General features: G+C 39.0%; 1 protein-coding gene across 1 annotated transcript in view; it reads right to left on the reverse strand.

Annotated features, from left to right (window-relative positions):
- Nucleotides 1–20411, reverse strand: part of ITGA2 (integrin, alpha 2 (CD49B, alpha 2 subunit of VLA-2 receptor)) — a 104263-nt gene that overhangs the window by 58950 nt on the left and 24902 nt on the right. Inside the window, exon 2 of the mRNA XM_011997673.1 lies at nucleotides 5664–5784. Within this exon, the coding sequence (XP_011853063.1) occupies nucleotides 5664–5784 (121 nt within the window). The remainder of the gene's footprint in view (nucleotides 1–5663; nucleotides 5785–20411) is intronic.

The following is a 20411-nucleotide window of genomic DNA, read 5'->3' on the forward strand; positions in this document are numbered from 1 at the left end:
GAGTCACACTCCTCTCATTTGTAAAAGGGGCAATAATTTTGCAAAGCTCCTAGAGTAATTATGGGTATTACATGTTTGGCAAGGAAAGAGTACTCAATAAATACCAGGTGTTGTTATTACCGAAGTATCAAGTGACATAATCTTTGATGTCTGTTATAGAATTAAACATTTTTTCTTTATTTTTTAAATTTAAAGTTCTCTTATAGGCACATCTATGGATGACAATGGTATATTTATAACACACATAGAGCTTTATTAAAATTTTTCTCAATTAAAAAGTTAAAACTATAAGCTCATATATAGGTGGATTTTTTTTCCTTTCTTTTTTTTGCTATGACACATGTTCTATTTCTCCTCTCTCTTTAAGAAAAAAGAATACACTAGTCCTTGCTAGAATGAGACATTTCTACAACTGGGAATACCCTAATTCCCAGTCAGTCCTCTTCACACAAGTGATTGCAGTTCTCTCTGGTTTTTGAGTCACATAATGAGCTCAGATTGTTCTTGCAACAGGCCTTCAGATTAGACAAACGAAAAGAGTGCATATCACCACAAACTCCAGGAAATGATTTTAAATATATCTCAATCCTTTGTAGATTGTTTGTGATAAGAATTGCATCATCCACATTGGAACATCCTGTGTGTGAAGTAAGGGCTCTGAAGCGGGATGGCCCTCCGCCTACACTGAAAAGAGAACAGACCACAGCCTTACTTACAGCCAGATGGCTGCCCAGGTACTCTGCTTGGGAGGTCAGCTTGCTTTCAAATTATCCCGCTCACTTGAGACTGTTAAAAAGGCTCCAGAATTATCAAAGCCATGTCACCACTGTTTCTAGAGTTGAAGTTCATAGTGCAATGAAAGTCTCATAAATGAAACTAGCAAAAGAGTTAAGATTATTTTGTTAAAATCTGGTAGATCCTGATGTAAATATGCCGATAAATTCTTAGAAACATGGCACACATGAAAGAGCTAAAACTATACTTTAAAAATAACAGAGTATGATTTAAGAATACTCAGACTAGAGGCTTCGGTGAGTTGTTTGAGGGAAAGGCGTGAAGTCAGGACTTAGATAGACAGATTATAAAGGAAGTCAAAGTAAGCAGAGGAAAAGGGTACCAAAATGACAGCTTCAGAATAAGAAGTAAGGGAATAAAGAAAACAAAGTTGTGTGTGTGTGTGTGTGTGCACGCATGCGTGCACATGTGCACGTATTATATGATAAATCCATGGAAAAAGGACTCACAATTTGCAAAGGAATAATTCATGGTCATACCACTTTCTGTGTCCAAAGCTAACTTGATTAGTATCAGAAGGAAAGTCAATGTTTAAACAGTCCTTCCCACATCTGCTACTTCCATAATGCCTATGCAACTGTCATAAATTAAGAGTAGAGAAGGGCACAGGGCCCATTGTCAAAACAAACAGGCAATTCTGGGTTCCAAGTTTCATATGATTTTCCTTGAGCCTAGAGTCGTGAAGACTCCTTGTCCTAACGTGGCCCACTCTAGCACTGTAATGGGATAACCCACTCACCTGGATCCTGGCCACAGCCCTGCCCTCTGTGGCAAGGAACCTTGGCAGGGCTGGGTCATGAGAAAACCTTGTCTCTCTAATGATCCAGGCCTTGGGAAAAGAATATGAGCTCTTAATATTAAGTGATTATAGCTAGTGACACTAAAAGAAAACCAACACCATTAACTGCAAGGGGTTTACATTGAGTGATGTCTTCTGTATTATTCAAAGTTGTCTATTCTGCATAAAAATCTTCCTCACTGACTCTATTCCACACTCCTTCAGGCCAGCAACTATGTTTTGCACTTTCTGTACCTCATGTAGTTCAGAAAATCATGTCCATGGTTTTGCATCTCTTATTTCTTTGCTTCATAAGACCAGACCAACAAAAGGACCCAGACAGACTTGCCTGGCCAACTTTTGTTGTCTGTCCTTCCTGCTTCTCAATTCCATATGGTTCAGCCCTTCAGGTCAGACAGGTGCTGTCTCTTCCTCTTGCATAGTGGGGTATGCTTGTATCATCTGGTGATTAGGCCTTGAGCCTAAACTCAGTGCTACACCTTGCCAGAAAGCTCTATACTGTTGTTCAAAGCACTGGCCCAGCCAATAATGAGTGGTGCTTTGCTTCCCAGACCTATTGTCCTGTGTTTATTCATCATTCAGTGATGTCATGAGAAGGTCCAGGCAGGATTTAGAAATGTCCAGTGTCCCTGGTCTTACCAGCACTATAATCTCACTATAAACTGCAAATATACTTGTCTTTTAACAATGTCTTGGATACTTAGAGGTAATCTTAGATAGAGAAAGGAGATATGGCTGCCTCTCGTGTTCCCAGGACTCTGCCTGGTGGGATCCTCTCAACTCTGTGTCCCTTTTCGTCTTGTTCAACTTCCAACCTGCAGCATGGCCAGTGGTTGAGCCCCTTACAATCCTTGAAAGGCTTATCACCTTCAATAATGTCTATTACTGATGTTGGCTCTTTCTCTTAGATTTACTCTGCCCAGGAAAGCTGTTACTTAAAAGAATCACTTCAGATTCAGTGCCAGATGTCCTCAGCTAGGCCATGTCTATGGACTAGAACAGTGGAATTCATCTGAAGCTCCCTTTTACTTCATACGTCCTAAGTCAGTCTACTATAGCTCACTTTGTATAGCACTTGGGATGAATCATTTAGAATTAGGACTTCCATTTAGTCATTTAACAAATAATTATTGATCCTTTACTCAGTGCCAGGTATCAGTCTGGGTGCTGAGAATGCAACAGTCAACAAAACAATGTCCCTGAACTCAGAGACAGTGGCAGGAGACAGATAATGAGCATATAAACAAGTATATATCATTTAAGATAGTACTAATTGTTAGAAAATAAATCCACCTGTAAGGCTAGAGTGACTCAGCAGTTGAGTGCTATATAGATAGGGTTGCTCTGAAAGGTCTATGAGGAGGAAACATTTGAGCTGAGACTGAAAGATGAAAACTATTTGAGTGATGATCTTAGGGAAGACTCTTCCAGGCAGGAGAAAAGAATTTGCAAAAGCTTTGAAGCAGGAATGAGTTACGCATGTTCAAGGAACAGACAAAAGACTTAGTCCTTAGAACATAGAAAGCAAAGGAGAAAGTGTAAAAGATGATAATAGGAAAGATAGGCTGACACCCCAGGCTGACACCCAATCACAGAGCATCCTTTAGGGAATTTTAATCTAGGGAATGAGCTGTGGTTTTTGTTTTTTGAGATGGAGTCTCACTCTGTGACCGAGGCTAGAGTGCAGTTGTATGATCTTGGCTCACTGCAACCTCCACCTCCCAGGTTCAAGCGATTCTCCTGCCTCCGCCTCTGGAGTAGCTGGGATTACAGGTGCCCGCCACCACACCTGGCTGATTTTCGTATTTTTAGCAGAGATGGGGTTTCACCATGTTGATCAGGCTGGTCTTGAAATTCTGGCCTCAAATGATCCGCCCGCCGTGGCCTCCCAAAGTGCTGGGATTACAGGTGTGAGCCACTGTTCCTAGCCGAGCCATGTTTTTAACAGTTCACACTGGCTAGAGCAAAGAGAGCAGAATAAAGCTGGCAAGAAGGGAAGCTGAAGGCAGGTGGAGAAGCTGCTGCAGCAGTGCCTGTGGGAGCTGGTGTTGGCTTCTATCAGGGTGGCAGCAGGAGAGACAGTGAGGAATGGCCAGGTATAATTGGTATTTTGGTGATAGGATTAACAGGACTGGCTCATGGATAAGATATAGGGGAGGAGAAAGAAGACAAGCCAAGATTTTTGGCCTCAGTAGCTTGTGCAGAAAATCAGATACTTGTGTTCTCCCAGTTAAGTTTGGTATGTCTACTGGGCATTAAAGTGGAGACATTGAATGAATTGTTTAATATAGCAGTCTGAGGGAAAAAATTAGGGCTGAATATGTAAAACTGTGGGTCACTAGCTACTTCATCTGCTAGATTCCAAGGTCAAAATATACCGACCATATCGTCTTTCTAGACTCCTCACCACTTTATGATTATCAAAGCATCACTTGATAATTGTTAGACATGCAACTCTCTCGTATCCCAAATGGTTACAGTAATTGCTAATCTTTAGTTTCCAACCAGATGTTCTTATCTTTCCAGATGATTCATAAACTGTCTCTACATGCATTGTTTTCCAAGTCTCCTCACATTAGTTAATACTCATCTCCAGCCTCTTCATCCCCACTGCTTAAAACCCAGCTCACGATTTACATCCTCCAAGACACCTCCTGAGAAATGCTGCCCTCTCAGGGGATGATTTCATTTTGTTTCCTCATCAAATAGGCAGGCATGCCCCAACATGTGATCCTGAACCTTTCTTTGAATTCAATTGTTTAGAGTATCAAATGGAACTTCACACAGAAAAAAGGCTTATGAACTATAGTGGGTTTTTTTGTTTGTTTGTTTGTTTTTTTTTTTGTTTTTTTTTTTTTTTGATACTCTGTCACTCAGGCTGGAGTGTAGTGGTGCCAACATAGCTCACTGCAGCCTCAAACTCCTGGGCTCAAGCGATCCTCCCACCTCGGCTTCCTGAGTAGTTGGGACTGCAGGCATGCACCTCCATACCCAGCTGATTTTTAGATTTTTAATAGAGATGAGGTCTCCCTATGTTGCCCAGGTGGTCTCTAACTCCTAGGCTCAAGTGATCCTCCCACCTCAGCCTCCCAAAGTGCTCAGATTACAAGCGTGAGCCACTGCACTTGGCCATACATTACAGTTCTTATTTGATAAGCCAACAACAGCCCATTTACTCATTGAAAAGAGCTCTACAGTGTGGAGATTCAGAATCTGAAGTTCCAAGGTGAGTGGGGATGGTCTGGAGCCTTCTGCTGCAACAAGGAGATAAGGTCTCCATGGCAGGACCTGTGTCCACAAGTGGGCATTAACTCTGGTAGAATAGGAGCTACAGCTCTTCTTCCCAAATACAATTTTCAAATTACCTCATTTCTCTGGGTTCACTTGCATTATTATTATGGGAACTAGATTTCCATATCCATCAAGGTGGTTGTTTTTCACCTGGGTAGAATGGCCATGGTTTGAAAATGCAACCATCACATAGCATGAAAAGACTGGGGGCACTTTGCGGCAAAAATAAAAGGTGTTAATATGCTAGAGAAAGCCACCTTTGTACATTTTGCATTGATGTTTGTGAGGACCCTTCACCACATGCAAGGGAGAAGGCCAACTTAGAACAAAGCAAGTAGACAAAACCTTGCTAAAGAAAAAATTTAGGGAACAATTCTACCATTTAGAAATGGCCCAGAGATAGCATTAATAACTAGGTGATGATTTACAAAGTTCAATGAATATCAGTTTACGTGATAAGAAATGAAGACAAATCTATCATTCTATCTATCAATCTACCTACTTATGTATTAGATGGTCAAAACTGGTATTATATTGCTTTTGAATATTTAGAGATAATTTTCTATCCAGGTTTTTAAAAATGAATCATTATACCATCCCATTAATGATCAGTCTGCAGTTGTCAACTCTCAAAGTAAGATTGTTCATTTAAGAATATTTGAGGGCCACCCATTTATAGTACATTTATTAAAGGCACCAATTTGAAAAAGCAATTGAAGTCAAATATGAAATTTATTTTGTGTTCTTATTGAAATCATAAAGAAGAGAATATTCTTACCAGTTGCCTTTTGGATTTATGAACTGCTGCACTGCATAGCCAAACTGTTCACTTGAAGGACCGGAAAATATTTTTGCTTCTGGGAGACCAACGTTGTATGCCAAACAACAATTTAAAATGCCTATTAAGAAAAATATGAAACAGCACATATTTACAATTCATAAATATAAATGTGCCATATAATTCTCGAAGGCCATTTTTAAGAAAACTTGCTTGACCTAATAATTATTACTTATCAACGATTACCCAGAAAAAGTAACTACTGCTTTTTAAGTACTTATTTGGAGGCCTGGCACCAAGCTAAATACTATATATGCATAATTCATTATATTATTAATCTCTTCATGGCAACCCTAGAAGATAGTTACTAATATTATCTTTGTTTTTGTAGAGAATTTTGAGATTCCAGGGGATAAGCATATCTCACAGCTGGAAAGAGGTAAGGATGAAGGCAAAATTTGAACACAAGACTTAAAATCACTAAATTACTTCTAAGTATTCTTAAGTAATTTAAGTTATATTTGTCTTTCCCAAAACAACAAGCCTCTGAGCCACCCAAGGACAAGGGCTGAAGAGTATCATCTATTTATTCTGAATCACCTTGAATATCTTGACATGGACTCTATATGAAATATCTGTTGAAAAGACATTGATGACTACATCAAAGGAGACAGAAAATCACAGCTCGTTGAAAATTGTATCATTTTCTTTCAGAAGGGATCATTATCATTTTTGAGGATGAAAATGTAGGGATTGGTGTCATATCTTTTCTATTCCAGTGGGAACTGTCAAAAGTGGTTTTGTTTTTGATGCTTCTTTCTGAATGATTAAGAAATGCTAATCATTTCAAAAAACAGAACAAAGACCAAGGCAGACAAAGCCTTGATAGACTTTATTTTTTTTTTAATTCTTATTTCTCATGGAAAGGAAGTGAAGGAAAGGATAAGGTAAATCATGTTTCTCTGTCTGGCACTGACAGCATTAATGCTGCCAGCTCTTCATCCTACAGAAAGAAGGTTGTGTGTATATTAATGCTCTCTCTGGAGATGGGAATGTGCCTCATGTTGCTTAAGATCAATATTTACCTTCGCAGACACTGAAGACAGAATGGACTCTTTAAAATTGACATCAAAGTTCTATTAAAATGTGCTGTCACAAAGAAATGTCCTACTTTCTAGGCAGCATTACAAGTGCACAGTGTTTCATATGTCTATTGTTTTAGGCACTAAAATGTCAGAAGAAAAAGGCTTGCTCTTCCATTGGGCCTCTGCATTTCTGGGAGCAGATTCTGTAGAGTGCTCCGAAAGGATAATGAAGTCAGTGATAAAGCAACAGGGATTTAAAGTAGTTAACGTGCCTCTGTAAGTGCCCAAATCACTCTACCAGGGATTTGTCCACACAAGGAGTTCAGCTCTTTATTTCTTACAAATAATGTGCTGCCATGAAGAGAAATATAAATACTTATTCTGAAATACTCTATAGCAAAATCTACAAAGCTTAACATCTGCAAATTTTCTCCTTAACATCTATTTTTCATATGCACCATTGCTCCTTTTTATTTTTGAATAATAAAAAATGCAAAAGAAAATAACAGCAAATTAAGCAAAGAACCAGAATTGGCATGCAGAATACTGGTGTTTTCAATCAACATTTATCTTCACCCCATTGTGGAGAGCTCAATAAATGGTATTTGAATATGTTATCAATCATCCAACATACTAGCCTGGAGAGATGATGCCAAACTGCTTTCACTTTTAAAATACCTAATGCTGGAAAGGACACATGTGACTGTATATACAACGACCTCATTTTCCCCCATTAATTAGAACTGGGCAGATTATGTAATGACAGGAAATTATGATGGAGTTCATTTTATCATTTAGCAGTTCAATTTTATCACATATATAGGCATATATGTGTTACTATATATGCATATATGTATATTATTAACTTAGGTCTTGCCATTGAACTGAGAATAAAATCCAATTTCCTCACTGTAGATTCAAAGGTCCTTCATGATCGAGCCCTGGTGTATCTTTCTGACTTCACTTCCCACCACTCTCCTCCTCCATCCCTGTGTTCCAGTCACACTCACTTTCCTTCGGTTTTTTGAACACATGTAGCTCAGTCTGCTCATGCGCTTTGCAGCTGCCTGTTCCACTGCCTATAACATCCTCCCCCAACACGGCATGTTGGACTTTGCTCAAATAGGTTTCTGCTCTCCCTCTCCCCTCTGTGTAGCAGCAGCACCCTTCTTTATCACCGTATCACTACTGGAGCAATTATCCAAAATTATCTTATATATCCATATTATTTTGTCTGTGCCTACTAAAATGTAAGCTCCTTGAGAAGTCAAACCTTGTTTCTTTTATTCACTCTTACTTTCTCAGCACCTATGATAATTTTTTTAATAAAATGCATTTTAATTACTATGTGTTCTTCAATAATGATTTGGAATATAAAGAAAACTGGAGGGAAAAATTATTCATAATCTTTTCATTCTACTGTAAGTACAGTTAATTCAGATGTATTTCCTTCCAGTATTTTTCCTCTATTTAAATTATAATGTTTATTCCAAATTGTATCCTACTGTTTCTTAATGCTTATGTCTGCCTATGTCAGAATCATCCTGACTCATTTGCGTGCCACAACAATCCTGTGAAACAGCAAAACCAAGCTATTATTAACAAATTACAGATAAGGAAACTGAAACTCATGAAGGCTAAATGTCTTTCTTGTGCAATGTCACCCACTCTGAGTCTAGGTTTGGCTTATCTCTCAACTTTATTGTCCAGAATTTCTATTAATAAATGATCTGCTCATTTTTACTCACAAAGCATGTCCTTCGTTATCACCATCCCTTCATTTCATTGATACTAAATCTCCTCTTTTCTGCTACTTAAATCTTGCCCTTTATATCCTACCTCTTTTGATAAATCTGGACAATCTCAGGTCTCTATACTTTTCTCTTAATATGTATTTACAACTCAATTCTCTGTCATCATTTCACACTTGGCATATGATATCTAAATAGCTCATAAAAATTTAATGGAAGCATTCTGTCTAATTCAGCATCTATTTCTTCTTTGCAATCCCAATGCCTGTATCTTCTGATCTCTGTCCTCATAGCTCAACTGAATCATATGGATAATGAGAACCATATTTGGTTCACCTTGTTTCCTTCTCCCAAACCATGCCCATGTGTCTATACATACTTAAAAAATGGACCATTCAACATATGTTTATACAGCTCCTTTGTACCAGGAATTTTTTAAGGTACTGAGGATACTGCAAATAAATAAAACTAAACTCTCCCTGCTCTCTTTGCATTTCCATTATGGTAATTTTACTAAAAAGATGGCATCAAAATGTATAAGTGTTAAAATAAAGAGTGGTGAAAAGAGCCTTGAGCTCAGTATTGAGAAGAGGGTAAATCTAAGTTCAACAGTTTCACAGAGGAGGTAGCAATTAATCTGGATCTTGGAGGACAAGTTGGAATTCACTACATAAAGAGGAAGGCAAAGTTCATCCCAGGCACCAGAAACATCACGTTAAACAGGCCTAGGGTGTGAAAGAGAAGAGTATGGCAATGGTGAAAAGTCTGGCACAGAAAGTCATAGGTTGCTTCATTAATCTATACATTTCTAGTTCTCTATGAGATGCAGTGAGTCTTCAACTGACTTGGGCTTTGCCAGGAGCCTATTATCACCCACAGTATAAATCTTCCTTCTTTGTCCTCATGTGAATGCCTGGAAATGCAATAATTGCACAGCAAACTCAACATATTTAACAAAGGTGATCTTGTTATACATGTGTTGACTATAACCAGGCCAAAGTATTCCAGTAAATCTCACCAAAGCTTACACCAAATACAAACATTTTACTCATGTGGAGTTAACTAGTTTCCTCTATTTTCACACTATAAAGGAGATAATGTTTCATCCTAGATTATAACAGGCTGATTGCCATTTTAATATCCATAGGTAAACCAGATAATCAAATACAAGTTAACTACTGTAGATTTCTTATTTTTCTTAGAGTCTGAGGCAGGAGGATAGCTTGAATCCAGGAGTGCAAGACCATCCTTGGCAGCACAATGAGACATCATCTCTATAAAAAATAGACAATTAGGTGGGCATGGTGGTGCATGCCTGTAGTTCCAGCTACTAGGGAGGCTGAGATGAGAGGATTGCTTGAGTTCAGGAGGTCCAGACTGCAGTGAGTCATGAAGGCACCACTGCACTGCAGACTGGGTGACAGAGGTTCTGTCTCTAAATCAAATAAACAAAAATTTACAGGATCTCCTTTTCTGAGGATTCCTGACCATTTCTGAAATAATTTTTTTGGAAAAAATTTAATAATTAATTTTAATAAATATGAAATGTATTCTACTTTCTTCTGGAGCCTAATTTTAAGTTATAATTCAAAAGAGAAATATATGATTGGGGATTGAATATAGTTAACCTACTTGTGTTCTAAAAATGTAGCGAAGGCTAAGGATGGCAGCTCACACATGTAATCTCAATGGCCGACTGAGACAGGAGGATCATTTGAGCCCAGGAGTTCAAGGCTGCAGTGAACTGTGATTGTGCCACTGTACTTCAACCTGGGCAACAGAGTAAGACCCTGTCTCCAAAAAAAAAAAAAAAAAAGCAGTGAAACTCAGAAAGGAAAAAGTCTTTTAACAACAAGAGCATAAATAATGTATAAAACAAAACACGTTATTTTATATTCAACCACAAAAATTTGGCAAGGGAAGTTTATTGATGTCTATGATATCAGTGTCATAACTGAAGGATGCATTTTTTTAGTAAAGGGTGGCAAAAAAGGGTCTAACTTTTGTGGTCAATGCAAATTTGAGCATATCTATATACACTGAAGGGCCAGGGGTAGGGATGGGTTTTTCATAGAAGGGACTCATTTGCAAAAGGTGCCCAGGGACATACATAGGAAGAAATTCAGGTTAAGAGAAAAGAGTAAAGGCCAAAAGCAAGAGGTGAACTTGGGAAGAGAGGTGTGGTTTTGACATAGCTTCTCAGATTGCAATTTGGCCCATTCCTGAAGATGCATGCTGCACTTCTAGGGGGAACAATGTCTCCATTAAATATTGAATAAAAACATAAGAACTGTAAGGCCTATCTCTAAATGTGAGCACAGAATGTCATTACTTTAAGAAGGTGGAGCACATTTCTCCCATGCCTGAGGGACTGGTCCTCAGTAGCTACAGAAGGATTGACAGGGAAGAGGGCAGAGAATAGTGAGCAACTAGGGCATGCAGAAGGCAGGGGCCATGGTGCAAGTGACCAGGACACAGGGGATACAATTAGGGGCAGCAAAAGTTTCCAGGAGAACCATGCTCTAGAGTCTGGGAGAATGTTCTCTACTCCTGAAGAATGAGAAAACAGTGTTTAGGCACTTAGGCTCTCCGTGTGTGTAAGTAGGTGGTTGGGCCACAGAAGTTCTATTTTGTTAATCACAATTTTGTATTTTATGTCATCTCTCAGTCTTAGGTGGCCTAAGAAAACACACTTTATATATATTAAACAGCTTTAATGATTTCTAGCAATCTAAAATAATTAGTTCTTAATGACCACCATTAAAATTATCTGAATGTCCAAGATTAGGGGAGTGAATATGCAAATAGTAGCATATAAACTAGATGGAGCTGTATCCTGCCATTAAAAAAACAGCAGTTGTGAAGAGGATGAAAGTGCTTAACAAAAATAAAATACAAAACTATATTCAGAATAGAAGAAAAAGGTAAAAATATATGTGAATATTAACACAGCAGAGAGTACAATTGTGAGTGTAATGTCGCTGCTTTTAAATTTTCCTTTAGTGTATTATAATACACTTGCAACAAATAAGAATCAGGATAAAAAGGCCAGCACAGTGGCTCACGCCTATAATCCCACCACTTTGGGAAGCCAAGGTGGGGGGATCACCTGAGGTCAGAAGTTCGAGACTAGCCTGGCCAACATGGTGAAACCCCGTCTCTACTAAAAATACAAAAAAAAAAAAAAAAAAAAAAAAAAAAACTGTATTAGCCGGGCACATATCTGTAGTCCCAGCATCTCGGGAGGCTGAGGCAGGATAATCACTCGAGCCCAGAGAAGGAGGTTGCAGTGAGCCAAGATCGAGTCACTGTCGTCCAGCCTGGGTGACAGAGTGAAACTCCGTCTCATCAAAATAATAAGAATAAGAATAAGAATCATGATAAAAATAAGGAAGAAAGAAAATTGCTTCTCCTATCCTAGACTAGGACTGTAAGCATGAGCTATTTGATTTCAACCTCATTTACAGTGTCTAATCTGACTGTCACATGCACAAATACAATATTTATAATATATAAAGGGAAACTCTGGCCCATTGGGTTGCATTTGACTCTGACTTTCATTTGCTAGGCAAGTCCTAAGAATGGGATCCCTACATTTATGCCTATAGACTTAAAAGTGCAATGGTTATAAATGTCTTTCATCTCAGTAACTCAAATGGTCACATAATAACACTTTGAGTCCATGGAATTCTATGTTTATAATAAGTCTTGTATAAACTTGTTCATGTCTGTATGATAACTTGTGATGTTTTCTCCATGATTCTATGGTTTTTCTCTCTATATTCAAAACTATCCATAATACAAAATTAATGAATTTATGCACACAGTTAATAAATAGATTTTATTTTCCTATTTATTTAATTTTTGTTCACTCAATAAACTTATTGAGTATGATGTGGTAAATACTGTTCTTAGTGCAGGAATGAGAATTACATTAATCCTCTCTTATCTTAAGGGAATGTGTTCTAAGTCGGCATCCCACCCCCCCCAAACCAAGTAGATGCCTAAAACAATAGGTAACACCAAATCCTATACAGTATATAGTGTTTTTCTATATATACCTACCTATAATAACATTTAACTTATAAAATTAGACACAATAAGAGATTAAAAACAATAACTAATAATAAATAGAACAATTATAACAATATACCAGCATTACTACTCTTGCACTTTGGGGCCATTATGAAGTAAAATAAGGATGACTTGGCCAGGCATGGTGGCTTATGCCTGTATTCCCAGCACTTTGGAAGGCTGAGGTGGGCAGATCACCTGAGGTCAGGAGTTCAAGACCAGCCTGGCCAACCTGGTGAAACCCCATCTCTACTAAAAATGCAAAAATTAGCTAGGAGTGGTGGCACATGCCTATAATCCCAGCTACATGGGAGGGTAAGGCAGGAGAATCGCTTGAACCCAGGAGATGGAGGTTGGAGTGAGCCGAGATCGTGCCACTGCACTCCAGCCTGGGTCACAGAGCAAGATTCCATCTCCGAATAAATAAATAAATACATACATAACTATATAAGGGTGACTCAGACACAAGCCCTGCAATGCCATGACTGATGATCTGATAACCAAGACGGCTCCTATGTGACTAATGGGCAGGGGCCACAGACAGCATGCTGGACAAAGGGACGATTCACATCCTGGGCAGGATAGAGTGAGATTTTGTCACACTACTCAGAAAGATGCACAATTTAACACTTGTTTATTTTTGAAATTTTCCATTTAATATTTTTAGGTCACAGGTGACTGTGGGTAACTAATTTATATATTTTGCTCAAGATAAAAAATTAATTAGTTTGCTTATTATATATGAATTACTTCTTTTATCCTTTGTGGTTCAATAAATCATTGAATCATTTTTAAATGATTCGATTTATTTTAATTTTTTTAAGTACCCTTTATTTTCATTTAAAAAACAAAATGTTTTATTTATTCATTTGACGTTTATTTATTTATCTATTTTGAGATTGGAGTCTCGCTCTGTTACCCAGGCTGGAGCGCAATGGCATGATCTCCGCTCACTGCAACCTCTGCCTCCCGAGTTCAAGTGATTCTTATCTCAGTCTCCTCAGTAGCTGGGATTACAGGTGTGTACCACCACGCCCTGCTAATTTTTGTACTTTTAGTAGAGACAGGGTTTCACCATATTGGTCAAGCTGGTCTCGAATTCCTGACCTCAGGAGACCCAGGCACCTTGGCCTCCCAAAGTGCCGGAATTTACAGGCATGAGCCACCGAGTCCAGCCTAAAAAAACAAAATGTTTTAAAGATTATTTCACTAATTTTAGATATGACCTCTTCAAGAATAAATGTAATTTCTATAAATATTTTATATGCTTTCTATAATCCTCTTTGTGTTATTCAAAAACTATACTAAGACGGAAGCCAAGATGGCTGACTAGAGGCAGCTGGGAGAAACCTCTCCCACCAAGACACCAGGACATTGGGAAGGATGGCACACACTCTGAACAGGTCTTTGCAAGCGAGGCATTGAGAGTGGATGAGGGAGGACGCGGATGCTGGGCTGAAGGGGGAGAAAGCTAGGCGCCCTACATGGGGTTGCCGTGCACCAGGAATCCTTCCTGGTCCCCAGCAACTTCTGGGGTGAGTTGAACAGAGAGGAGTCACTTGTTCCTACCACGGACTTCCGGCATCCTAGCAGCAGAACTCACGAACCCCACGGACACCTGAGCTGACACAAAGAGAGCTACTTAGAGAGGTGGCAGAGGCAGGACACCAGCCAGCGCAGAGCCCAGAGGGTTTGACAACGGCAGAACATGGCCAAAGACGCCCATCCCTCAAGGCCTGCCGTGCTCCTATAGGAGACTTTAGCTTTAGGGTGACTGTTGGACCTGGACAGAGCAGGGCAGTCTTGCCCGTGGGATGGGGCCAATCCTATCTGAGCATCTCCCTGTCTCCTGGCCTTTCCAGGAGCTCCAACCTGACCACCGCCGCTTGCAGAGCAGCTTCAGATGCCCAACCAGAGTGCTTCCTAGGGCACCTCATCAGAGCTCCTGCACTGACAGAAAATGCCTGGCCATCAGGAGGGCTCCAGCAGAACAGCCCCTACCGAGGCACAATGGTTTACCTGCAGGCTCCCCCAACGGCAGCCTCCCCAACCACAGCCTCTCCCCACCATTTTGCCAGCATGCACTTGCCCATGCCCCACACCCCTCCACTTCCCCCCAACACTGCTTTGCTGGCCCACACATGCCAGAAGACCTTGTCTCTCCTCCCCTGCCAGTGAATGCTCATCCTACCACACCCCCAGCTGATGTGTGGGCACCCTGCTATCCTGGCATGAATGCACACAGGAATATAGGCAACCTCATCCCCACTGGTGCCCCGCCCCTGCTGTGCTGCTACCACCTACCACCAGCAGGAGCTCATGTAGGAATGATGCCGCCCTGCTCCTTCTGGAGCCCCAACCCAGCTGATACATGTGCACGCAGCCATGCTGCCACAGCTGCTGTCACATAAAAGTGAGCATAGATCCTGCTGCCACCACCCCAACAAAGAGCTGTGGCTGGCATTCCCCATCGGAGTGTTGTGGACGATATAGACCGTGAACACTTTGGCCCCTCCAGTGCAGCAGATGCCTAACCCTGAGGAATCAGAGAACAAAGCCGGGGGCCCAGTACCAGTTCCTCAGAGCTACAGTATGCAGCCCAGGAGTGCAGGGCTGAGCCTTTGCTCCCTATAACCTTACAGAGACAATGCCAGTTCGCTAAACACCACAATGAACTCCTCAAAGGGCATCAAAGAAGATAAAAGCAAAAAACAACCCATCCAAAAAGTAGGAATTTCAAAGACTGAAGGAACATCAGCCCACACATGACAAAGAAACAGCCCATGAACTCTGACAACTCATAAAGCCAGAATGTCTCCTTACTTCCAAACAACAGCACTAGTTCCCCAGCAATGGTTCTTAACCAGCCTGAAGTGGCTGAAATGACAAAACTAGAATTCACAATATGAATAGAAATGAAGATCATCAAGGTTCAGGAGAAAGTCAAAACCCAATCCAAGGAATCTCAGGAATACAATGAAATAATACAGGAGCTGAAAGACAAAATGACTATTTCAAGAAATAAATAAATCCATCTGATAGAGCTGAAAAACTCACTTCAAGAATTTCATAATACAATCACAAGTATTAACAGCAGAATATACCAAGCTGATGAAAAAATGTCAGAGCTCAAAGACCAGTTCTCCGAATTAACTCAGACAAAAATAAAGAAAAAAGAATAAAAAAGAATGAACAAAACCTCCAGGAAATAGGGGAGTATGTAAAGAGACCAAATCTATGATTCATTGGTATCCCTGAAAGAAAGGGGAAGAAAGACAGCAATTTGGAAAACATATTTGAGGATATCATCCATGAAAATTTCCCCAACCTCATTGCAGAGAACAACATTTAAATTCAGGAAATGCAGAAAACCCCTGCAAGATACCAGACAAGACGATCATCCCCAAAACACATCGTCATCAGATTCTCCAAAGCCGAAAATAAAATAAAGAACAAATGTTAAAGGCAGCCAGAAAGAAGAGCTAGGCCACCTATAAAGGGAACCCCATCAGGCTAAAAACGAACCTTACAAGCAGAAATACTACAAGTCAGAAGAGATTTGAGGTCTATATTCAGCATTCTTGAACAAAAGCAGTTCCAACCAAGAATTTCATTTCCAGCCAAACTAAGCTTCGTAAGTGAAGGAGAAATAAGATCCTTTTCAGATAAGCACATGCTAAGGGAATTAGTTACCACCAGACCTCTCCCTTACAAGAGGTCCTTAGAGGGGTGCTAGATATGGAAAGGAAAGACTGTTAGCAGCTACCACAAAAACACACTTAAGTACACAAACCATTGACACTGTAAAGCAACTACACAATCAAGTCTGTATAACAATCAGCTAACATGATGATAGGATCAAATTCACACAAATCAGTGTGAACCTTGAGTATAAATGGGCTGAATGCCCCAATTAAAAGGCACAGAGTGGCAAGTTGGAGAAAGAAGCAAGACCCAACTGTATGCTGTCTTCAAGAGAGCCATCTCACATGTGATGACACCTGTAGACTCAAAGTAAAGAGCTGGAGAAAAATCTACTAAGCAAACAGAGAAGTGAAAAAAGCAGAGGCTGCTATTCTAATTTCAGACAAAATTGACTTTAAACCAACAACAATCAGAAAGGACAAAGAAGGGCATTATATCATGTAAAGAGTTCAATTCAACAAGAAGATCTAACTATCCTAAATATGTATGCACTCAAAATAGGGGCACCCAGATTCATAAAACAAGTCCTTAGAGACCTACAAAGACTTAGATAACCACACAATAATAATGGGCAACTTAAACACCCCACTGACAGTATTAGACAGATCATTGAGGCAGAAAACTAACAAAGATATTTAGGACCTGAATTTGACACTTGACCAAATGGACCTAATAGACATCTAAGAACTTTCTACGCCAAACAACATAATACACATTCTTCTCATCTGCACAAGGTACATACTCTAACACTGACCACACAATTAGCCATAAAACAATTCTCAGCAAATTAAAAAAATTCAAAAAGTCATACCAACCACACTCTTGGACAACAGCACAATAAAAACAGAAATCAATACGGAGAAGATTGCTCAAAACCAAATAATTGCATCTAAATTAAACATCCTGCTCCTGAATGATCTTTGGGTAAACAATGAAATTAAGGCAGAAGTCAGGAAATTCTTTGAAACTAATGAAAGCAAAGATACAACATATGAGAATCTCTGGGACACAGCAAAACCAATATTAAGTGGAAAGTTGATAGTGTTAAACATACATGTGAGAAAGTTAGAAAGATCTCAAATTAACAACCTAATGTCACACCTACGGGAGCTAGAACAATAAGAACAAGCCAACTCCAAAGCTAGCAGAAGGCAACGTATAACCAAAATCAGAGAAGAACTGAATGAAATTGAGGTACAAAAACCCATACAAAAGATCAACAAATTCAGGAATTCAGGAGTTCTTTTTTTCTTTATTTTCTTTCTTTTCTTTTCTTTTTTTTTTTTTTTTGAAGATAGACTGCTAGCTAGACTAAAAACAAAAAGAGAGGCAATTAAAATAAACACAATCAGAAATGACAAAGGGGATATTATCAGCAACCTCACAGAAATACTAAAAACCCTTAGAGTCTATTATGAACACCTCTATGCACACAAACTAGAAAACCTAGAAGAACTAGATGCATTCCTGGAAACATACAACCTCCTAATATTGAACCACAAAGAAATCGAAACTGGATAGATGAATAGTGAGTTTTGGAATTGAATGAGTAAGAAAAAGCTTACCAACCAGAAAAAAGCCCAGGACCTGACGAATTCATAACTGAATTCTACCAGATGTATAAAGAAGAACTGGTACCATTCCTACTAAAACTATTCCAAAAAAATGAGGAGGAGGGACTCTTTCCTAACTCGTTCTGTGAAGCCAGAATTATTCTGATACCAAATCCTGGTAGAAACACGATAAAAAAGAAAACTTCAGGCCAACATCCCTGATGAACATAGAAGAAAAATCCTCAATAAAGTACCAGCAAGTCAAATCCAGCAGCACATCAAAAAGCTAATCCACCATGATCAAGTAGGTTTTATCCCTCAGATGCAAGGTTGGTGCAACATACGCCAATTAATAAATGTGATTCATCACATAAACAGAACTAAAAACAAAAACCACATGATCATCTGAATAGATGCAGAAAAACCTTTCAATAAAATTCAACATCCTTTCATGTTAAATACCCTCAACAAATTAGGTTCTGAAGAAACATACCTCAAAGTAATAAGAACCACCTGTGACAAACCCACAGCCAATGTCATACTGAATGGGCAAAAGTGGGAAGCATTCTCTTAGAGAACCAGAACAAGACGAGGATGCTGACTCTCACCACTCCTATTTCCCATATTACTGGTAGTCATAGCCGAAGCAATCGCACAAGAGAAAGAAATAAAAACATCCAAATAGAAAGGGAGGAAGTCAAACTATTTGTTTGCAGATGATATGATTCTATACCTAGAAAATGTCATAGTCTCTGCTCAAAGCTCCTAGATTTGATAAGCAACTTCAGCAAAGTTTAAGGATACAAGATTGACATACAAAAATCAGTAGCATTCCTATACATCAATAACGTCCAAGCTGAGGGCCAAAACAAGAAAATAATCCCATTCACAAAATTCACAAAAAGAATACAATACCTAGGAGTACAGATAACCAGGGAAGTGGAAGATCTCTACAGAGATGTTCTGAAAGAAATCCTAGATGATACAAACAAATGGAAAAACATTTCATGCTTGTGGCTAGGAAGAATCAATATTGTTAAAATGGCCATACTTCCCAATCCAATTTATAGATTCAATGCCATTACTATCAAACTATTAATGACATTCTTCACAGAATTAGAAAAAAAAACTATATTTAAAATTTATATGGAATCAAAAAGAGCCTGAATAGCAAAAATAATCTAAGAAAAAAGAAAAAAGTTAGAGGCATCACATTATCCAACTTCAAACCATACTGAAAGGCTACAGTAATGAAAACAACATGGTACTGGCACAAAAATGGACACATAGACGAATGGCACAGAATAGAGAGCCCCAGAAATAAAGTTGTACACTTACAACCATCTGATCTTTGACAAAGTTGACAAAAAAAAGAAAGAAATAGGGAAAGGACTGCCCATTTACTAAATGGTGTTGGGATAACTGGCTAGTCATATGCAGAAGATTGATACTGGACCCCTTCCTTACACCATACACAAAAATCAACTCAAGATAGATTTAAGGACTTAAATGCAAAACCTGAAACTATAAAACCCTGGAAGATAATCTAGGAAATACCATTCTGAACACTGGCTTTGGCAAGGATTTCATGATAAAGATGCCAAAAGCAGTTACAATAAAACAAAATTGACAAGTGAGACCTAATTAAACTAAAAAGCTTCTGTACAGCAAAACAAACTATCAACAGAGTAAACAGACAACCTACAGAGTGGGAGAGAGTATTCAAAAACTATGTATCTGAAAAAGGTTTAATATACAGAATCTGTATGGAACTTAAGCAAATTTACAAGCAAAAAACCAAACAACCCCATTAAAAAGTGGGCAAAGGAAATTAACCAACGCTTTCAAAAGAAGACATACATGTGGCCAACAAGTATATGAAAAAATGCTCCACACCATTGATCTTTAGAGAAATACAAGTCAAGGCCACAATGAGATATCATCTCATACCAGTCAGCATGGCTAGCAATAAAAAGTAAAGTAAAAAAAAAAAAAAAAAAAAACAGATGCTGGTGAGGTTGTAGAGAAAAGGGATCACTTATAAACTGCTGGTAGGAATGTAAATTAGTCCTGCCATTGTGGAAAGCAGTTTAGTGGCTTCTCAAAGAACTTAAAACAGAATTATCATTTGACCCAGCAATCCCATTAGTAGGTATATACCCAAAGGACTATAAATTGTTTTACCATAAAGACACATGCATGCCCATGTTCATTGCAGTGCTATTCACAATAGCAAAGACATGGAGTCACCTAAATACCCACCAAGGGTAGACTGGATAAAGAAAATATGGTATATATATATGGAATATTATGCAGCAATAAAAAAGAATGAGATCATGTTCTTCTCAGCAACATGGATGGAGCCGGAGGCTGTTATCCCAGCAAACTAATGCGGGAACAGAAAACCAAATACCACTTTTTCTCACTTATAAGTGGGAGATAAATACTGAGTACACATGGACATAAAGAAGGGAACCATAGACACTGGAGCCTACCTGAGGGTGGGGGGTGGAAGGAGGTAGAGCACTGAAAAACTACCTATCAGGTACTATGCTTATTACCAGGGTGATGAATTTTCTG

Source organism: Mandrillus leucophaeus, unplaced genomic scaffold (genome assembly GCF_000951045.1).
Source record: "Mandrillus leucophaeus isolate KB7577 unplaced genomic scaffold, Mleu.le_1.0 Scaffold1147, whole genome shotgun sequence".
Taxonomy (NCBI): domain Eukaryota; kingdom Metazoa; phylum Chordata; class Mammalia; order Primates; family Cercopithecidae; genus Mandrillus; species Mandrillus leucophaeus.